The 19997-nt window shown below is 54.8% G+C and overlaps 6 protein-coding genes across 6 annotated transcripts; 4 read left to right on the top strand and 2 right to left on the bottom strand.

Annotated features, from left to right (window-relative positions):
- Nucleotides 1–194: 194 nt before the first annotated feature.
- Nucleotides 195–1117, bottom strand: H4 (Histone H4; the record flags this gene model as incomplete). Its single annotated transcript, XM_032033166.1, has 6 exons — nucleotides 195–287; nucleotides 378–440; nucleotides 496–583; nucleotides 828–843; nucleotides 915–946; nucleotides 1011–1117. 6 exons carry the CDS (start codon nucleotides 1115–1117, stop codon nucleotides 195–197), a joined length of 399 nt encoding a protein of 132 aa, XP_031887678.1.
- Nucleotides 1118–1658: 541 nt separating this feature from the next.
- On the bottom strand, nucleotides 1659–3009 carry SVF1 (Survival factor 1; the record flags this gene model as incomplete). Its single annotated transcript, XM_032033167.1, has 4 exons — nucleotides 1659–1763; nucleotides 1815–2616; nucleotides 2703–2918; nucleotides 2987–3009. 4 exons carry the CDS (start codon nucleotides 3007–3009, stop codon nucleotides 1659–1661), a joined length of 1146 nt encoding a protein of 381 aa, XP_031887677.1.
- A 467-nt stretch (nucleotides 3010–3476) lies between these two features.
- CGGC5_v004025 (mitochondrial 54S ribosomal protein uL11m) lies at nucleotides 3477–4104 on the top strand (the record flags this gene model as incomplete). Its single annotated transcript, XM_032033168.1, has 2 exons — nucleotides 3477–3608; nucleotides 3760–4104. The coding sequence occupies 2 exons, from the start codon at nucleotides 3477–3479 to the stop codon at nucleotides 4102–4104; spliced, it is 477 nt and encodes a 158-aa protein (XP_031887676.1).
- Nucleotides 4105–6942: 2838 nt separating this feature from the next.
- oca2 (Serine/threonine-protein kinase oca2) lies at nucleotides 6943–9984 on the top strand (the record flags this gene model as incomplete). The annotated part of the gene is made up of 4 exons (XM_032033169.1): nucleotides 6943–6997; nucleotides 7294–7592; nucleotides 7961–9308; nucleotides 9356–9984. 4 exons carry the CDS (start codon nucleotides 6943–6945, stop codon nucleotides 9982–9984), a joined length of 2331 nt encoding a protein of 776 aa, XP_031887675.1.
- Nucleotides 9985–10626: 642 nt separating this feature from the next.
- On the top strand, nucleotides 10627–11322 carry CGGC5_v004023 (10 kDa heat shock protein; the record flags this gene model as incomplete). Its single annotated transcript, XM_032033170.1, has 4 exons — nucleotides 10627–10629; nucleotides 10791–11018; nucleotides 11098–11156; nucleotides 11295–11322. The coding sequence occupies 4 exons, from the start codon at nucleotides 10627–10629 to the stop codon at nucleotides 11320–11322; spliced, it is 318 nt and encodes a 105-aa protein (XP_031887674.1).
- A 4984-nt stretch (nucleotides 11323–16306) lies between these two features.
- eglD-10 (putative endo-beta-1,4-glucanase D) lies at nucleotides 16307–17986 on the top strand (the record flags this gene model as incomplete). The annotated part of the gene is made up of 2 exons (XM_032033173.1): nucleotides 16307–16484; nucleotides 16602–17986. The coding sequence occupies 2 exons, from the start codon at nucleotides 16307–16309 to the stop codon at nucleotides 17984–17986; spliced, it is 1563 nt and encodes a 520-aa protein (XP_031887493.1).
- Between the last annotated feature and the right edge of the window lie 2011 nt (nucleotides 17987–19997).

Here is a 19997-nt window from a genome sequence, read left to right as displayed (position 1 = left end):
GCGCCTATTTCCATTCTCAACGGATGACCAAACGCGTCTCGAGAAGCTAAAGATTCGCTCTCTCTCTTCGTCAACTAGACAGTAGACGCGGATGTCGATCATTCCCACGGAAAAGCTTTACGCGTTCATGGTGATGTGCCGTAACCCAGTAGGTATATCTCAGTAGTAATTAAAAGGACAACATGTTGGTTGCCTTACTGGCCGGCGCCCTTGCGCTTTCTAGGGTCATACGTCTCCGGATCGAAGCCGTAGATTGGTGCCCCGAGACGTCGGAGGGAGTGGATGACCTGGAAACGTTTTAGTATGAGTCTGCGATAGGCCCACAAGGGGTGCATCTGGCGAGAAGCGCAGGCGGAGGCCAGGAAGTTGGAACTTACGTCGTGGATGGTGATAGTCTTGGCACCGCGGTACTCGACGTATGTGATGCAATCACGGATGATCTGAAATTGCATTAGTCTGGATGGCCTTGAAGAATGTTCGTGGTTCGACACGTACGCCCGTCAATCGATCCTTCAGAGCGGAGCGTGCATCGTCGTATATCATAGCCGAGATACGCTTGACACCACCGCGGCGAGCGAGACGACTGGAGGATGAAGGTTAGCTTTTGATTCCGCTTTGAAGAAGTAGGTAGGCTATCGAGAGCATGCGCTGAGGGAGAGATGTGGGAAGAAGGAAGCGCGCACAACGCAGGAGCGTCCTAAGGCCCACTCTCGCTCCTTCCTGATCCTCAACACCAAGTGCAGAAGCTCCTATACTCAGACCTAAGAGATCAGAGAACACAGGCATGAACTCGAACCCTCAAAAATAAAAAGAGAAGTCAAACTCACCGGATAGCGGGCTTGGCTATGTGGGAAGATAGTGTTAGCCATTGTACCCACACGTCTATAAGACCTTGGGCGATCCAGCACACGTACTAATGCCGCGAATAGTGTCCTTCATGATTTTCCTGTTCACTAGGTCAGTATCTTGATCTTAACTGAACACTGGTGTAGACCTGGAGAATCACATACCGGTGGCGCTTCGCACCTTGTCCTGGGAGAACCTTTCCTCCCGAGACCTTTCCCGTACCCTTTTTTCCACCGCCCAGGCCCCCGCGGGACGCCGGCATCGGCGGCATTGTCGCGAAGTGATCTTCAAGACGTAGCTAACGAGGGTCGTCGATGGATTGTGGTCTGGATAGGATTGAGAGTAGGAAGCCTGTGAGGTGTTGTTTGTGAGTTTGGTAATAAGAAAGGGCGACGACAAGGAAGTTGGTTGTTTAGATATGCCCAGCAGCTGCAGGCGCGTTCTAGTGTCTTATCAACCTTATCGGCGACTGAACCCCCTGCTTGAAAACAGTGTATATATGCAGGGTATCGACTGCACACTGTGCATCCAAGACAAGCAGTTGCGTTGCGTCATGTTTCATCAGAACCTAGAGCTCCAGGCAGGTGCCACGGGTCTTGGTCTTGGCAGGAGTAAAGACGAGGAGGAAGCAGTATCGTATCGAGTGTATCACGTATTGAGCCAAGCGTACAAGGCGAAGAATGTATTGTATTAGAACAGTCTTATGAATAATAACCAAGCAGGAACGAGTGACCTGAGCCCCATCTGAACGCCAAACCGCACCGGGCCATATTTACCCAAGGAGCCCCAATTAGTCAAGGTCTATGGTATTCTCATTCAGAAATGAAGGTGGACTCGCAGTAGCAAAGTCCTTCCTCGGAGATCTCTTGGTCTCCGATCTTAAGCTTCAAGGAAAGCTTGTTCTTTGTCGGGCAGAACTGGCAGGCCGTTAGCTAGTGACTCGACTGCTTGAGTCTACGTGAACTTACTTGGTAGATATATGGCTTGGTGCCCGCCGTTCCAGCTACTATCTTCTTCACGAAGCCAGGAACCTCAGCCAGAACGTCCACCCTGTCGAGTCTCTCCTCCAAGGCGCCCACGATGGAGCCATCGACTGCCTTGCCATCCTTGTCCTTGCCGGACCAGGTGAACTTGATCTCCTCGGGCTCGGGCCACTCGTTGACGCTATCACTCTTGGACTTGGTGTGTGTGGCAGTCTGCGTGACGCCGCCATAGATCAGCTCGCCGTCCTTGGCGATGCCACCAACGCTAACCACCGTTGAGCCGTAAGAGGGCGGCGTGGTGTACTCCATCATGACGGCCGAGTAGTTGGGGCCCTGGAAGTCGACAAAGTTCCACTTGGCGGCGGCGTGGTGAGGCTTCATACCCTGCAGCGCGTACACGTAGAAACCCCTGCCCGTGAAGTTGACAGGGCCCGCCTTGGTGGTGATGGTGCCCTCGACGGCGCAACGGGGCCAGAAGGCATGGCGCATGGTGCCCCAGGGCTTAGACAGGTCGGTGCCAAACAGCGTCTTGCCAGTCTTGCCGGCGTGGAAACCGGGCGAGGTACGGGTAACCTTGAGGTTGACGAGAGCGTTGTCCGAGTTCATGCTCTTGATGGTGTAGAAGGTGCCGTCCGCGGACAGCTCGACAGCGCAGTCGTCGGCGAAGAAGGAGTACCGATCTTCGCTAATCTCGTAGTGGTTGAGGGGGGTGGCCTCCCAGAGCATGGGCTTCGAGTTGTTGGGATACCAGATCTTGACGTTGAACTGGCAGGTCGTGCGGATGCCGCTGTTCAGACGGGTGAGGTTAGCAGATAGTCGAGGCGACGATGGGCGTGCGCACTCGCGCGGTTGCGCGACGGCGCGCCAACATACCCAACGTTGCTGTAAATGACCTGGGCCATTCCAATGTGCCCCTCATCACCCATCAGGTAGAAGCTCTGGGTCTCGACCGAGGTGGAGTCGGCGGCAATCCATTTGAGATGGTCCTTGGTGAGCTCGGTGAAGGTGATCTCTTTGGCCTCCTCGGCGACGGACTTGATGGCTGAGGGTCCGTAGATGGGCTCTTGGGTACCCGCCACATCGGCGAGCCTGTAAGAATTGCAGGTTAGCAGGGGCAGTTTGGGACGGGCAAGAGTTGGGGGCGGCTTGGTATGTACTTTTGTTGCGCCCACTTGAACATGTTAACGGTGTCGGACCGGAGAAGTCGGGTTAACGAATGGGTAAGAGTATTAGGTGCGATTCGGAATAGGTGACTTGGGTGAGACAGCAAAGACTTGATCTCCAAAACTTAGCTGCTCGTTGAGTTGTTAAGAAGGAGAAAATGGAAACCAGGCGCTTCAGAAAGGTAGAAGTTGGAGCTGACCGCCCCAAACAATAACTGGCGGAGGGGCCGAGGGGTCATCCCACCACCCAATGACGGTGAAACTGTGGCTAGGGGAGCCTGGGTGGAGCTTTCCTTCCCCGAGCATCCCGGTCGCTTGGACGTTTAGCGGTGGCTAGTGCATAAGGCTTCTAAATTTTCCATCTCCGAACACATTCAGCATCGGATTCGATTGAGTGAGGCTGTTTTGCAAGGCGCATACGGTACTTTAGCTGCCACCTCCCCCTCTACCCGGACTGTCAGAACACCTGCAACACCCGCCCATCATGTCAAAGAGAGGAGCCGCCGTGGCCGACCAGGTCGTGAAGCTCATCGTCGGCGCCGGCCAGGCGAGTCCCAGTCCCCCCGTCGGTCCTGCGCTGGGTAGCAAGGGTGTGAAGTCGATGGACTTTTGCAAGGTGAGGCTGCCCGCCCTCGATCCCTCGATCCCAATGCTGCGACGAACACATGGCCACCTGCTGCCCAACAACCGTGCTCTGTTCTTTTTAGGGTGGCATCGGTTCGACCATGCCTTGGAAGACATCAATGCTAACGGGGCTTTCGATATAGGAGTTCAATGCAAGGACGGCAAACCTCATCGTCGGCACGCCGATGCCCTGCCGAGTCACGGTTCGCGGCGACCGCTCATTCCACTTCGACATCCGAACGCCGCAGACATCGTGGCTGTTGCTGAACGCCGCCGAGGTGCCGATTGTGCCAGTTGGCAACAAGAAGAAGAGGAAGGGCGCATCGAACCCCGGCAAGGAGACAGTCGGCACCCTCAGCTTGAAGCACGTGTACGAGATCGCCAAGATCAAGCAATCCGAGACGCGCCTGTCAGGCCTCAGCCTCGAATCCCACTGCAGGTCCATCATCTACCAGTGCAGGACGATTGGCCTCAATGTCGTGCCATAGGGTGATCACTCTCGGCCACAACCTCGACAAATCGATTTTCTACGTTACATACCCTCATCAAAAACGGAGTCAGGCGCGGAAACCATCCAATTGTATACCATCTCCCTCACCAAGAAAAGAGCGCCTGTGTTGTTGTATTATATCAGAGAGAGACGGGGTAGAATAGTAACAGGGAAGATTGTATGTTGTACGATGCAATGAGAAATTTCAACGGCCAAATTGTGGCAGATGGCTGCCACGCTTCTTACGTTGGTCGCGTGGTTTAGCGGCAATTGCGACAGGAAGCGGCTGCGGTTCTGGTGTGTGCGTGCTTAGTTCCGAGTAGGCACTGACTTCGACCATGTGTCTCGTCTTGGGAGAGCTGAAGTCTGTTCTCGCGTTCTTGCATGTCTCCAATGACTCTGGGCTGGTTAGCTGTCCGTGGGCAATCGAAACGACTAGCGGAATGTCCGATGGTTCGGAATAAGCTTGACAGAAGGTCGAATAGACTATGACGAAATTCAAGCTGCAACAATACGGTCTGTGAGCTGTGTAGGTCGGATTGGCCAGAGTCTAATACGGGGCGAGAGGGGAGAACTCTCCATGAGCCGAGCTCCTGGAAGTGTGAAAAGGTCGATCAGAGGTCCAGAACGAGAATACAAGCGGATTGCCAGCGCATCAGTGGGGAATCTTGGGTTTAAGTGCCAGAAGCTTCGTGCAAATCGAGATCACATTTGGGGAGTTGATTCAGATGCAGATGTGTGAGGTAAAGCCAAGTCATGTGCTGCAAGGTACTGGTTGCTGAGCTGCGTAGTGCTGACGTTACCTACTAAGGTACGATGAGTGTGTGAGGGAGTTCCCATGCTTTTGGTTATGTAAGGCGAGCAAAGGAGAACCTAAGTTACCTTGAGGAACGAACGGTGCAGCGCCGGCGCTTCGAAGCAGGCAACCAGCTTTGCATTGAGTTCCATCCTCAGCTTCCCCGCTGGGTGCGACGAGGAGAGAGGTCCAGGCCCAGGCAATCGTCCAGGTTCAGCGTCGATTGCCTGCTGGCTTGCTTGCATCGAAGCCCACCTTGCCCCTGGAAAGCGGCGCTGTACCTGGACAAACGGTTCCATCGCATCGCATCGACCTGTCAGCTGCACAAGAGGGCTTCCAAGGCTTCGCCAGGGTGGAACCGATTCGATGCCGGACACATGTGACGGAACAATGGCTGTTTTCATGCTGCAGTTAGCTGCAACACATCAGCACCTACGCCACAGTGCTGGGCTCGTCGCCGGGTCGGGCTGGAACCGGAGTTGCGGCGGTACTGCGGTACGTCTCGGTATGTAAGTACTGGTGAAGTGAGTGAGTGATTGACCGGGCCTGTGGAGGTCTTGGTCCGTCTGTTCCTGTCAATCATTTCATCAGAACCCCGTCTGTTAGCCGAGAGCTGACAGAGAGCTGCTTCGTCGCGGCTCGTGTAAGCCGAAGGATGACGGGATAATGGTGGGAAGACGGGACGTGCATCTGGCATCCACGTTCTTTCGTTTGTTGTGAGGGAGGGCGACGACGGGTTTGGATTGGTCTGGGTTGTTTGCTGTTGAGCTTGACTCGTTCATCCCGGTCCAAAGGAGTGGTTTGCATTGCCAAATAAGACGGCGGGCAATACCTAATAGGTGTTTACGCGGGAGGGAGGGAGTGATTCATGGATGCCAGGAGGAAGGAAGCTGGAGGCGAGGAAAGAGAAAATTCTTTCCATCCATTGTAGTCATTGATGGGGTGGGACGGACCGAACAGCAAACAGCCAAGACCCGGCTGTCAATATCGATTTTGTCTTGGGGTCCTGTGAGATTCGTAAAATTGGTCAAGTACCTTGCTGCATGTGTCACGGCTGCAAAGCCGAGAAAAAGGACAAGCCCTCAGGGAAAAAAAATAGAACATCGAACATTCCGATCACCACAGGGACAGGAAGGCTTCCAAACAGGCAGGGCAAGACATGGCAGCAGGGCAGAACAGCAGGGCCTTGCGGCTGGGTCCTGATGCAGATACGCGCAATGCATCCATGATTTGGGGGGGCTGCCAAGTATTGCTCCCGTTTCCTAGGCAGTTTCCAAGCGGCCCCAAGCCGACTCCCGACCTGCCCCCAGTGGTCTTCAGCGGTTCCACAACCCAGAAGCCCAGAAGAAGGCCGAAAAGGCTCCATTCCGGTGTTACGGTGTCTTATCCAGCCCACCGCTCCCCCCGATAAGGGACGCCGGCCCCGACCAGTCAGCTTGTATCTTTTTCCCTCTCATCAATCAGCCTGTGATGGGACTGGGAGTACCGGGTACCTCCTCCCGTCGCCCTCTGACTGGCGGCGCGGGTTGACGGGCAACTAGAAGGACCCGTACCTTTTGAGAATCTGATGCAGCAGAAAAGGTCCAGTCACGATGCCGACCTCTTCCATACCTCCGACCTACCTACCTACCTAAGGCAAGTAGGTACTTTCGCACACGCTTACTTAGCCTTTGGGCAGGCAAGCACGGCAGAGTAAGTACTTACACACAAGTACTCGCTCACCTTCACAAGGCTTGGTATTACACAGCGACTGCGATGCGGATGCGACTGCGACCACAACTGCTACAAGTCACAAGTGACCCATGCGGTGCATTTTAGCTGTAGTCAGAGCCCCACCATCCGCAATTGGCGGCATCCACACACACCCTCTCGCTGCCCGTCGTGTCCCTGGGTATCCGTACTTTTCTCTTTCCCAAGCCCGACCTTGTGTGTGAATTTGTTTGATTTCTTCCCACTTGCCTCAACTCTCCCCGCCTCAAACACCAGCCTTTACCAAACGACACGCCCGAGTAGACTATCGTCATCCTTTCAGTCGGGGTCATGGCCGCCCCGTCTCCCCCTCGCGATTCTCAGAAGGAGGAAATCAAAGTCCCAGGTACAAACGCCCTATCCTTCCGTCTGTTCCGGAGCGCAACCCCGCCCTCGGTTCATCTGTTGCGCATGTCACAGTCACACAGCACCGTACCAGCGCAGCAAGCAAAGCACAGCATAGCAGCACCTTGGAGGAGCGCGCCCAGGCAGTCTACCTCAGTCCGGCCGATCCTCCTCTCACCCTTCACCCAACAGACAGACAGACAGACAGATGCCCATGCCCACCCTCGCTCAAAGCCAAAGCCCAAGCTCATGCCCAAGAAATCTCGTGCTGACCGCTGCGCTTGTCGCAATGCCCAGAAATCACACCCAACGCGCTCAATACCTCCTCCGATGCCGACAAAGACGACAAGATGCCCCCTCAGGATGCGCCCGCCGTCCGCTTCGCTTCTTCCGTCCAGGAGATTACGCCTACCGTCACCACGACATCACCAACCGACACCCAGTCGCCCATCGATGCCGCTCTCGGAGACGCTTCTCTCTCAGAGGTCACCCCCGATCAGCTGAGAGCTCTTTCCAAGTCCCTCCAAGGAGCACCGTTGCAGCAGCGCCGGATGAACGTCTTTGGCTTTGAGCCATACTCGCTGCCCGCATCACGCGTATGTACATCTCATGCCCATTTCGTCCTCTCACATCCTTAGCTTGGAGTATCTTGACGTCGTCTGCTTTTTGCTTGGGCTTTCGCCCCGGATGCTCTACGTTTCAAAGCACATACCTCCCGTCCTTCCTGCCTTACCCCTCCACCTATACCACCAACACCGCCTCAATGTTTAGGCCTCTCTTCCCCGGACACATCGTATGCTGCACAACCACCAAGGACTGGTCTCAATGGCGCCTCTAAGCAGAGGCATCCTTGAAAAGTCTCTTGCCTTGCCTCAAGCCACCTATTCCAACCTGCCATGTCCACTGCGTCGCACACGCCAGCCTGCACCACCGGCTCTTACTGACATCTCTCCCCTTCGACCAGGTCTGCTCGCGCGAAGAAGAGTCCGACAACAGCAGGCTTCCGACCCCGAATTCCAGTGGTCCGAAATCGCCGCGTTTTGGTCCGGTGCACCCGATGCAGTCACCTCCCCTGACCCCGGCGGGTACCGACCCCCAAGATCCGACCAAGAAGAGCGTTAGCCATGACGATGCCCGGAAGACCACCTCGAGTGAGCCTCAGGTTATTACCCCACAGGCTTCTTCTTCTCATGACACCTCGCCCCCGTCGTCGACAAGAAAGAGCATGCCGGTCCGCGCAAAGTCGACCGAGCAAGTTGCTCAACGATCAGCATCCGCAGAAGACAGAGACCACGACGCGAGATCGCACAGGAAAGGCATGTTCTCTATCGGCCCCGGCGGATCCGTGCCTGTCTCCCGAGAATCTAGTCCATCTCGGGCTTCAATGTACTACTCCAAGCCGATGACGCCCGGCGGAGATGCCAACGACCCGTATGCCGCCCACAAGCGCCAACCCCAAGCTCCAAATCCTCAACGTGGGACTATCGACTCGAGATTTGTCTTCTCCAGGAGAAAGAACAAGCATGGGTCCCCTTCTGGCTCAACGTCAAGCCTTGGTCGTACTACCGACAAGCGTCACTCCGGGATATTGGGCAATCTGAAGGGTCACGGTGATGAGCTGCAGGTCCCTCACGACGATGCGGCTAGCATCTCTAGCCGACAAGGGTCATTTGCAGACTTGAAGAGATTCTTCAAGGTCGGCGGCCACCACAAGATGAAGAGGGAAGCTTCACCCTCTTCGATTCGCTCTGGCGCCAAGACTCCACCTACAAGGTCTTCTGCTCATCAGCTGCCCTTTGGTGACGATCATGGATTGACCTCGAAGTACGGCAAGCTCGGCAGGGTCCTTGGATCTGGCGCCGGCGGATCTGTGAGGTTGATGAAGAGGAGCGAGGACGGCGTGGTTTTTGCGGTCAAGGAGTTCCGTCCCAGACATTCTTACGAGACCGAGAAGGAGTATGTGAAGAAGTTGACCGCCGAGTTCTGCGTTGGTTCCACTCTACACCACGGCAACGTCATCGAAACCCTTGATATACTCCAGGAGAAGGGCAAATGGTACGAGGTGATGGAATACGCACCTTACGATCTCTTTGCCTGTGTCATGACTGGTAGGATGACACGGGAGGAGGTCGGCTGCTGTTTCCTGCAGATCCTCAACGGCGTGACATATCTACACAGCATGGGTCTGGCTCATCGGGATTTAAAGCTTGACAACGTCGTGGTTAGTGAGCACGGTATCATGAAGATCATCGACTTTGGCAGTGCCCATGTCTTCAAGTATCCGTTTGAGAACGATATTGTTCTTGCCTCAGGTTAGTAGCTACGCTTGCTTACCGTGACTAAAAGCTAACTTTAGCAGGCATCGTGGGTTCGGACCCGTATTTGGCCCCTGAAGTCTACGACGAGCGAAAGTACGACCCTCAGGCCGTTGACATCTGGTCTCTCGCAATCATCTACTGTTGTATGAGTCTGCGCAGGTTTCCCTGGAAGGTTCCTCGTATGACCGATAACTCATTCAAGCTATTTGCGGCTGAGCCGACTCCGGGTCACGATCCGAAAAAGCTGATCATGCCGTCCAAGTCAACCAACGACCTCTCAAATACACCGCAACGGGATATGTTTGAGGATGGCAAACACGAACACAAGCACCATCACAAGTCGGAACACAAAGAAAAGGAAAGCGAGGCCCAGCCCGCTCAGGGCACCACCACCACGACCGTTTCCGCAGGCAAATCCGACGGGCAGCAGCCAGAGAAGAAGGAGGTCATCAGGGGCCCATGGAGAATTCTCCGCCTACTTCCCCGCGAGAGCCGACACATTATCGGACGCATGCTTGAGATCAAGGTCAAGCAGCGAGCGACGATGCAGGACATCATGGAGGAGCCTTGGGTTGCGAATACGGTCATTTGTCAACAGCCCGAGCCGGGTCGTGTCATTCACGCTGAAGACCACGTTCACACTCTGGAGCCGCCGGCGCCCCAGAAATAGACGGCGAGACAATGGTTCCGAATGAAGTTGAAATTGCATGTTGATCCCGGCGTTTAGGATATCAGGGAAGGAGAGCGGAACTGGGATTGGGCGCGGGTGAGAATTGGCATGGCATGAGCGCCCCGAGGGTGACGATACAGCGATGACTCTCTTATTTAGAGCGGGTGATTTGGGTGTTGCGTTCAGAACAGTGTAGACGGCAGCGGTAGCTCACGGGCTTGTATCATTTCAATGACATTAGATAGGTAGATAATACTAGTTGGTGTGAGACGACAGTGTTCTGACCTTCTGCTTGTGATCGTGTGAAAGCGACTTGCCTAATCTGGCAAACAAGGTGTGATGCGGCTTATCTGCTTATCATTGACATGATGTCGCGATTCCGCGATCTGATTTGCGAAGTCGGAATGAGCCGCCGTCCTTCCTCGGCCCGACGAGGGGGTTGGACTGGACGGTGGTGGTGGGGCACCGGGAAAATCTTTCGGCCGATCGACCCAAAAAATTGTCGACTTTCTGGAAGCTCTTGGAATAGCTTCAAGGCATAAAGTTCGTCCCCCGTACCCGTCTCCGAAACTCGTTGTCCATACACTTTTCCTCCTCACGTTGCAGTTGCGCTTCAGTCACTGATCAATTTCAACCGTCACAATGGTACGTTGCGGCCTTTCGTCTTGCGAAATCGCAGTCCCACGGCGTGGTGTTTCTGTTTTTCTGCACCCAATGCCATTTGGAAGGACGCCAATTGACGTCGCTTTTGCGCTGTCCTTAACATGGAAGAACTGAGAATGTAGTCTAACGCACCATGAATACAGGCCACCTCCGTCCGCTCCATCCGCGCCCTCGTGCCCCTCCTGGACCGCGTCCTCGTCCAGCGCGTCAAGGCCGAGACCAAGACCGCCAGCGGCATCTTCCTGCCCGAGTCCAGCGTCAAGGAGCTCAACGAGGCCAAGGTCCTCGCCGTCGGCCCCGGCGCCCTCGACAAGAAGGGCAACAGACTACCCATGGGCGTCGCCCAGGGTGACCGTGTTCTGATTCCTCAGGTGAGCTTTCCTCTCTGTCTTGGAGACATGGCGATGTGTGACGGGATGTGGACAAGTATGCTGACGAGGTTCAATACAGTTCGGTGGTTCCCCCGTCAAGGTCGGCGAGGAGGAGTACCAGCTCTTCCGCGACAGCGAGTAAGTTTACCGTTCCCTTCTCTCTAGGTGTCATCATGCACCTGTACATACCAGCGGCAGTAGTCTGCTGTCCACTTGCTCTCGGGGAGCGATCAAGTTTCGAAGACCAAACGATAGCTGACTGGGTGTGCGCTTCAGGATTCTGGCCAAGATCAACGAGTCGTAAGGAAATGTAATTGTAAGGATATGATAATGTAAAACAAACAAAAATCAACTCCCCCGGATCAAAAAAAAAGAGGATACCCCACGATTTCAACGATTTCTTGGCGTGTACAATACTGTGTATCAAAAGGAAACAAAACTTCTTAACTCTCCCCCCTAAAAGCGTGCAGCATGAGTACGCAAGAGAACCAGGGACGATTTGCTATTGTGTTGGCATTTTTGGCATAGACCTGGTGTTATGTTTGGGTATACTTGTAGCCTCCGTGGGCGTTTAGACGAAAGAAGATGAGGTGGCATCGGAGGAGCTGACGACGGTTGAGCTTCAACTGAACCAACTCGGCTTTCATGCGCCTCTGACCCGGTCTACCTGCTCTCTTTTGGAGAACCCCGCGCGGTTTGACTCATGACAAAACTTTCTCCTCTCTCCAAGATGGTCGCCATTCTCGCCTAAACAGTGCATTGTGTGTGTGAGTTCAAAAACAATAGTGTCTCGAACACCTCCCAATGACACTCCACGACATGGCGTACGTCATCTACTCGCTACACTGACGGCTTGTCCCCTTTTTGCCAAGACCGAAGGGGTTGGACGAAGGACGTTCTCTGAGGCAGAGGAGCTGCGCTAGAGAGGCAATGTCGCTCGCATATTGTCTGTTCTTTTGGACCGGTGTGCAACAATGCGTTTCTTCCGTGCATTTGTCCCATTCCACGGCCCGTATTGTTGTTCGTAAAGAAGGAAAAAAGTGAATCAAGTGGCTTGCGTATTGTTTCTTCTACTCTCCCCAGGTCTGCACATACACGAGCTCGGACCGGGCGAGGATCTGCTTTGCATACGAATCGGCGTCATTGGAGAGGCATGGGAGTTGGCGATTCAGTGAGAGTGACACAGCCGCTGCGGCTGCGGCTGCGCTGTGCTGCGGTCCGCGAATGATATGGGAAGGGACGGGGGCTCGGCGAGTGCCCGAGTCAATCAGTTTTACCAGACTGTTCTGTTTGTGTGTTTGTGTACGTAGTGCGGAAACGAGAGCGCTGCGGCGGGTTCACCTTCGGATAGTAGGTAGTCAGAGTGACGAATCATTAGCAAACAGATGAATATACGCATATTGAATGCCCATGTGGATGGTATGGATTCATGGGTTAGTTAATTAGACGGGGATTGAGAATTCGGCCAAACAAAGCAACAAGACCACTGAGCGATAAACAAAACACACAGGAACAAGGGTGATGAGATATGGATAATGGGCAACGGGAACGAGTGAATGAACGAGCGAATCGGAGCAGGGAAACGAGAAGTGGGAGTCCGAGATGTGGACGGAGTTGCGCCCACGGGAGACCCGGAGTTCCCACCTCCTATTTTCACACGCAGTAAAAAAACGAACCATGGCCCATGGGTCGAAGACTCGAACTGGGCCAGGCATTGTGCAGCGAGATTTGAGGTTCGCGACCTGCTTGATGGTTTTTTTTTTTTTTTCCTTTCTGCCCTTCTCCTCCCTGCTGTGCGTGTGTATGTACTCCTTGCTGCGTCTAGACAAGCGCCAGCGTCTCGGCATCGGAACGACGGAGATCGAATCGCAGCTTGTTTCTAATCGGCTTCTGAAATCTGATTCAGGGAGGCGGGAGGAAAGGAGCGCAGTAGTTGAATTCGGCAAGGTCACGAAGGTGGCGGCGGCGGCTGCTGCTGCTGCTGCTGCTAGAATAGACTGGCGGCTGCGTGGCTCCAGCTGCCAATCGGGAGGCGTTTGCATGTCTCCTCTGGCGCGCGATCTGGGAAACGGAGCAGCCTCAAACATCGGACGGGGCCCGGGGGAGGGAGAGTGTGCATTGGGTGTTTGCTGTTCAGTGCAGCCGGCAGCAGTTTGCGCACTCTCCCGTCTCCCGTCTCCCGTCTGCCGTTGCAATGTTGCGGTGCCATCAATCAAGAAATCTCACGGAGACAGGGAAAGCCGCTGATGATGGCGCTGGCGCGTGCGAGTCTTCGGTTCCACCGTCCACGAGTCCAGTTCCCAGAACCAAGGTTCCAGCTTGTAAAGCCGTCTCCGTCGACAACGTGTACCGTCACCACCGTGTCCCAGTGTTTTGTGGTTTCGTCACGTTGTGTTTCCTTGGTCCGTTCGTTCTTGCCGCTTCTGTGTTTGCTTGTTCGGGTCGCAGGCCCAGTTTTAGGGTGTCAAGCTTAAGGGCTTAAGTTGCTTAAGTGCGTTTGAGAAGGAGGAGAAATATAGGGGAGGTGCCCAGTGCAGCAGCCATCAACCCACGGCAAATGTTTCCCAACGGCCCTCGTCCGTTTACCTCCCCTCCCCCCTAACGTTAAGCTTACTGTTTACACTACTGCAAGGCACGCACACTGGACGAACCTGTAGCGCGTGTCTTTTGGAGGCTTGAGGCTCGCCGGGAAGACAGATCAGCCATAATCCGTCAACGAGCCCGTCACCCAACATCGGGCATCAGCCGAAGGGGGTACGGACACTGATAGTCAGGAGTTGATTGGAATGTCTCGCTCGCTTCCTTCGTTTGTTCGTCGCTTTTGCTCCTTCTAGATCACTTTCAGACGAACCATCTAATAACGACCCCCTTCCCGCCACCCTGTCAGACGGCAGAGCAAGTACCAGCAGGATTAGGTAAACCGCCAACCAACAATGCCGTAGGTTACATTCACAGTCTGAAGTCAGCCTGGCCCCCTTCACGTCAGGCTTTCGCGACGTCGTCGTCGTCGTCGAAAACCACCCCCAAAAACCGCCAAGATGGCTAAGCTGTCACTCCTCCTCTGTCTTGCCTCTGCCCCTGGGGTCCAGGTTTCCCCTCCGACGAGGAAATCAGCGCTGGCGCGTTGCTCCAGTGTGAACTGTTTGATTCCTTGGAAAACCGAGGGTTGAGAGGGACCCGCTCCGAATCTGTCATTTCGGCTTCCGATATTGCTGGAGCCTGCTGTCGACAAGCTTCAGGGGATCGACGCCCGGCTGGAGGACGCGGCGCAATGCGATGGAAATCAGCACGCCGCTTCAGCCTCCTCGGGAGACCCTCCACCATCACATTTTATCGGGGAGAATCAAGGAAAAAAAAATTCGTTCTAGTGCGGACCCTCTCATCTGCATCCTTCAGAGTCTAGACGGTCTGTCTGCCCTGGTCCCATCCCGTCTCCCGAGATCGAATGTGAGAGAAACCACAACAGAGGTGACAACATGATTAGGAGGAAGAGGGGAGGGCCAGAGTCCAACAAGACTGTGCAAAGGCCGGCGGATCCTCAAGGCTGAATGAAGGTGAGGGAATTCATCCCATGGTACGGATACGGATATCTGTACTGTGTTGCTATCCCTGGATGCTGTTATCTGTACCTGCCAGGGGTGGAAGGTAAGGCAGGGTAAGATGGGATGAGATGCATCATACCCAAGGTCCCAAAACGCAACCCTAAAAAAAAAAAAAAAAAAAAAAAAAAAAAGCTACAAACCAGCGCGCGTCTATTCGCCCGGCCTCGGGCTGTTTATCATGTCGATCATGTTTGTCGTTTCTTGTCTGAAGCTGCCGCTGCAACTGCAGTCTGCACCATCACCACACCACTGCAACCCACAGCAGCGCATGCGTACCGCCCGTACCTGGTGCCTGACAGACAGCCGGAGCGACTCAGGGCCCCTAGGTCTTCTGCTTTAATTCCCCGAGCAGAAGACTTACGCCGTAGAGAGACGCTAAGAGAAGGCGCCCCGCTCCGGCGCCGCCCCTCCTCCGTTTCATCTTTCCCTCCCCGTTTGCCCGCTAGCGCACGCCACGGCACCCTGCAATATGAAATCGAAGGCAACCCGTAGGCTTGTTTTGCCCAACACCTGGCCCGGGACTGCCATCGGCTTCTCTTGGCATGGGCCAGCGTTGCAGCAGTCCTGGGTTCCCGGACGCCGTGGCCATGATCTGACCCTCTCTGCTGGGTACCGTACGCCGTCCGTACCTTACCTGACCGTCTCATTGAGCAGCAACCAGCTTTCTTTCTCTGTTTCTCTCCCGCCCGCGGCAATTTGCTGCTGTTTGCTGATGAGCTCCTCCTCCTCCTTCCCAGTTCCTCCTCGGCAGAACTGCGCGCTAGCGCCACTGCATGTAACCTGCAAGGCGGGAACATGGGGGCCTCTGCACCGAGCATGGGGGCGGGCTGAAAGCACACTGGACAGAGACGAGATGAGATGGAGACTTGGGCTATTCCCAGGGCCCTACCCTGGGACCATGCAGGAGCGGACCTGCAGGTCCAAAGGGGGTGCAAGCGGGTTGATTGAGTGAATCTGAGTGAGTGAGTGAGCGAATAGCTACACGAGTATCCGTACAGTCTCTCTCCCTGACCTGAGTCCCTCGCTCACCCTCTCCCAGTCCAGTCCCAACTCCCAAGACCACCCAAACGCTCCTAGCCCTCCCGTGGACCAGGCACCATGACTCCATCCAACAGGATGACGAGGGCGGCTGCAAAGCCCTGGCTCCCCTACTTTTTTTTTTAAAATCGGGCCTAGTTTTTGGCTGACTTGTCATGGAAGGCTGGGGTTGTGGTCTGTTGGTTGGATGATATAAACCCATCGAGGCATCTCGCCCTCGATAACGGGCCTCCCTTCTTGCTCTCCTGGCTCCATCGACTTTCTGTACACCACAGCTGGCCGCTGATACCACACTCCCTTCTTGTTCGTCTCTGCTCAGTCTGAACGAACGTTCCATTCCTTATACAGAAAACATATCTCGGGCCAAGTCCTTTTTTTGCACTTGCCTTTCATTCACTCCACTTCTTCTCATCGAGAAAAGTTGCTGTTGAACAGTCCGCTCCTTGCACACACACATCGTCTAAGCCAAGCGCTTGAACAACCCATTCACGGTCCTTCCCTCTAGACCTTCGAACCCTTTTCGACCTCGACCAAACTTCGATCTCGAGAACTTCGACTCTCAGCAGGCCTGCTACAGAAATATCGCATTCGATCAGCATCACTTCTCGCACAAGAGTCACAACAGGATACCCACTTTTTTTGCCCACCATGCAGTTCCTCACCGTCGCTCTGGCCATGGCCTCCGTCGCCAACGCCCACACCATGCTCTCCAAGCTCTACATCAACGGCGAGTCTGAGGGAGATGCCACCTGTATCCGTACCCCCATGGAGGGAGACATCGCCACCTCTCCCGTCGCCGGCCTGACCAGCGACGACATGGCTTGCGGTAAGTTCTTTTCCTGATCCATCGTGCTTCTAGCGTCTCCACCAAAATCCCAGACGACGCTCAGACTTACACGCATCCAAAAACAACATCATGAGATTGATACTGACGCACTCGCAGGCAAGGATGGTGCCAACGCCGTCGCCTACGTCTGCCCCGCCGCCGGCAGCTCCAAGCTCACCTTCGAGTTCCGCCAGTGGCCCGACGCCCGCCAGTCCGGCTCCATTGACCCCTCCCACAGGGGTCCCGTCTCCGTCTACCTCAAGAAGGTCGACGACATGTTCACCTCCGCCGCCGCCGGCTCCGGCTGGTTCAAGATTTGGGACGACGGTCTCGACAGCGAGGGCAAGTGGGGTGTCGACAGGCTCATCGCCAACAACGGTCTCCTGACCGTCGAGCTCCCCTCTGGACTCCCCGCCGGTTACTACCTCGCCCGTCCCGAGATTCTCGCTCTCCACCAGGCCGTCTCCCTCAAGGACCCCCAGTACTACGTCGGCTGCGCCCAGATCTACATCGAGGACGGCCCCTCCGGATCCCTCGACATCCCCTCCGAGTACGCCGTCAGCATCCCCGGCTACGTTGACGGCTCCGAGCCCGGCAACAACTGGAACCTCTACGACAGCTCCCAGAACCCCTCCACCACCTACACCGTCCCCGGCCCCAAGGTCTACAGCCCCAGCGGCTCCTCCTCCGGCGTCATGGCCCTCGCCGCCAAGGACATTGAGGGCGCCGTCCCTGCCAACTGCCTCCTGAAGGTTGGCAACTGGTGCGGTGTTACCCTCGAGACCTACAGCACGCAGGTGGGCTGCTGGGACCAGGTCGACGCCTGCTACGCCCAGGGTGAGAAGTGTTTCTCCTCCGCTCCCCCCACCGGCTCCAAGAACTGCGACGCCTGGAACTCGGGCATGTGCAAGGTCATCTCCGACCAGTGCACCGCCGGCAACTGGAACGGCCCCCCGGAGAACCAGATCTCTGCCACCACCGTCCCCGCCCCTGGCGCCATCCCCGAAGCCGTGAACCTCGCCCTCCTCGGCTCCTCCGCCTCTTCCAACACCGGTTCCTCCGCCGCCTCCTCCGCTGCCCCCGTCTCTTCCACCCCCATCGCTTCCTCCACCCCCATCGCTTCCTCCACCCCCATCGCCGCCGCGTCTACCCCTGCCGCCTCCGCCGAGTACGCCGCCGAGGACCCCGTCGCCGCCTCCGCCCCCGCCGTCAAGCCCACCGCCGTCGCCTCCTCCGCCGCCCCCGCCGCGCCCAGCGCCACCGGCGGCGCTTCCAACGTCTCCACCGACGGCAAGTGCGGCTCCGCCGCCAACGGCCAGACCTGCTCCGGCAGCGGCTTCGGATACTGCTGCTCGCCCATGGGCACCTGCGGCAGCAGCATGCGCCACTGCGGCTGCGGCTGCGACTCCGCCTTTGGCCTCTGCCTCGACAAGTACCAGAACAAGGGCGGCAACAGCAAGCGCCACGTCGCTGCTCACGCCAAGGCTCACCACCGCCACTAAGCGGTTCGTTGACTTGCCCTTCCAACGCCTTTTTCACTCGCATCACGTTTTCATCGACGTTATGTGGCATTATGACGATATGAAAGATTCATTGCAAAAAGAAACACCAACTTTCGCTTCGACAAACTCTGTACTTTAGGGACCAAACTGGGCTTTTTGGGGAGATGGGGAGAAGTTCATTTTTTATTTCAACGGGCATACCATTCACACAACGGCCGGGTAGCATTCAAATTCTTTTTTTATCTTTTGAGAAGAGCAATGTGTAAAACACGGGAACGGAACGAGACAAAAGGGTGACACACGTCGTATCTCTTGCATTGGGTTTCTGGTGTTTTGTATTCCTTGTTTCTTCGTGCCATTCTTGTACATACTCTGTATCCATTCAAAACCAAAACATTTCTATGGGAAACTTCATGCTATTGTTGAACCAAGTTCCCGTGATTTTGCCGCGCATAATGTTGTAGTCTGATGAAATACTTGGTCCATTGCGAGGATAGAGAATACGCTCATCATCTCTACGTACGTGACAAGTGCTCTCCTACTCCGCGACGTATCTTTGATCGGGCGAAGTTCTGGTTCTAAGTCTTGTTACCGTCATTCATGTAATTCCATCTCGTTCTTATAGCCGCTGGTTCGGCACCAGCTACCCAACTCAGGCTTCTTGGCCTCCGGAAGAGGATCAGCACCGCCGTGCCCGCGACGGCTGAGTGCGGTATAAGCCAGGCTGTAATAATCAGGCAGCCAAGCATAGCAAAGCTGCCACCGTCTCCCTTTCCCTGACTATGGTTGAAGGTGGAACGGAGGGTGCAGGATGAGGTGCGTCGTCTGTTTATCACACTGATACCCTAAGGCTTAGGTTTGATCCCTCTATCTGCGGATATCTTCATCGTAGGCTTAGAGATGTTAATGAGAAGAATGGTCAGTCGAGAATGTTCACTTAAATACGTTCATTCAATAATATGTGAAGTCCTGCAGTGGATCGTGAGAGGCCAGAGCTTGTGCTTCTTCTAGCTGTATCTCGGTATATTGAGCGGTATCTCGAAGCTGCCCAGTCCTTTGATACATAATGTCACTGTGGGTCATTCGCGGTCCGGCATCGTTTGCCGTCTGTTCCATTCGTTCATTGTTTCGTGAGAATACACGCAAGATGAATAGATGTATCTGACGGCTACATAGATTCGGCTGGGAGTCGGGTCTTTGGTTGAACAATTAAGTCGCTTCACTAAGCTCAAACATTGGTATGCTCCTGGTTCTAGGTCCCATTTGCCCTGTGGCTTTGTTTGATGAGCTTTGTCTTTGTTATATATATATATATATATAACTTCGATTAGCGTAGGATCTTACAGTTGGTTTTTGGGAGTAGACGTCTTTCGATAGTGACAGGCGATTGGCATCTCCTGTGGGAGCTATAAAACAACAATGTAGATGTCGTTAATTCACAACGTATCGAATCTATTCCTCTAAAGCCTGTCTTTATCCAGATAGAGACATGACACAACGAGAAGTGCCTATGTCGACAGCACTCCAATAGGCCACTGCTGGTTTGACCTCGAGGAAAAAGATTGTAGCTATGAGTAAAGCTTTGCCACTGAGAGACCCCATGAATAATTGCGAAATACACCAGTGAGGTTGATGAATGATAGAGGTGTCAGACGACACATGGGAGTCTGGACCAGAGTTGGTTTGATCTCAGGCGGTGAGAACAATTCAGGGGATGACGCAGGCGCGCGAACGATCGGTTCTCTTTTTCACAGTATGATAGAGTTTAAAAGACACCCGTTTACCTGTTCTCTTGGGGAATAAGTGATGCCTTCTTTTTATGATGTAAATGCCCTGCAGTCGGAGGCAACTCCAACCCGCTTGGAAGCAAGGCAGATCTTGCATGTCCACCTCGGTCGGAGCATCTCGATCTGTCCTATGCAAAACTTGTCTCACCCATTCTATAAGACAGTCATGTGCGTGTACTATCGCGGCACTTTTTGACCGAAACCGACAATTCGTTCGTTGTTAA

Source organism: Colletotrichum fructicola, assembly GCF_000319635.2.
Source record: "Colletotrichum fructicola Nara gc5 chromosome Unknown KSG_Nara_v1_contig02, whole genome shotgun sequence".
Classification (NCBI taxonomy): domain Eukaryota; kingdom Fungi; phylum Ascomycota; class Sordariomycetes; order Glomerellales; family Glomerellaceae; genus Colletotrichum; species Colletotrichum fructicola.
Note: the sequence above shows the minus strand (reverse complement) of the source record. Positions and strands in the feature narration are given on the sequence as shown.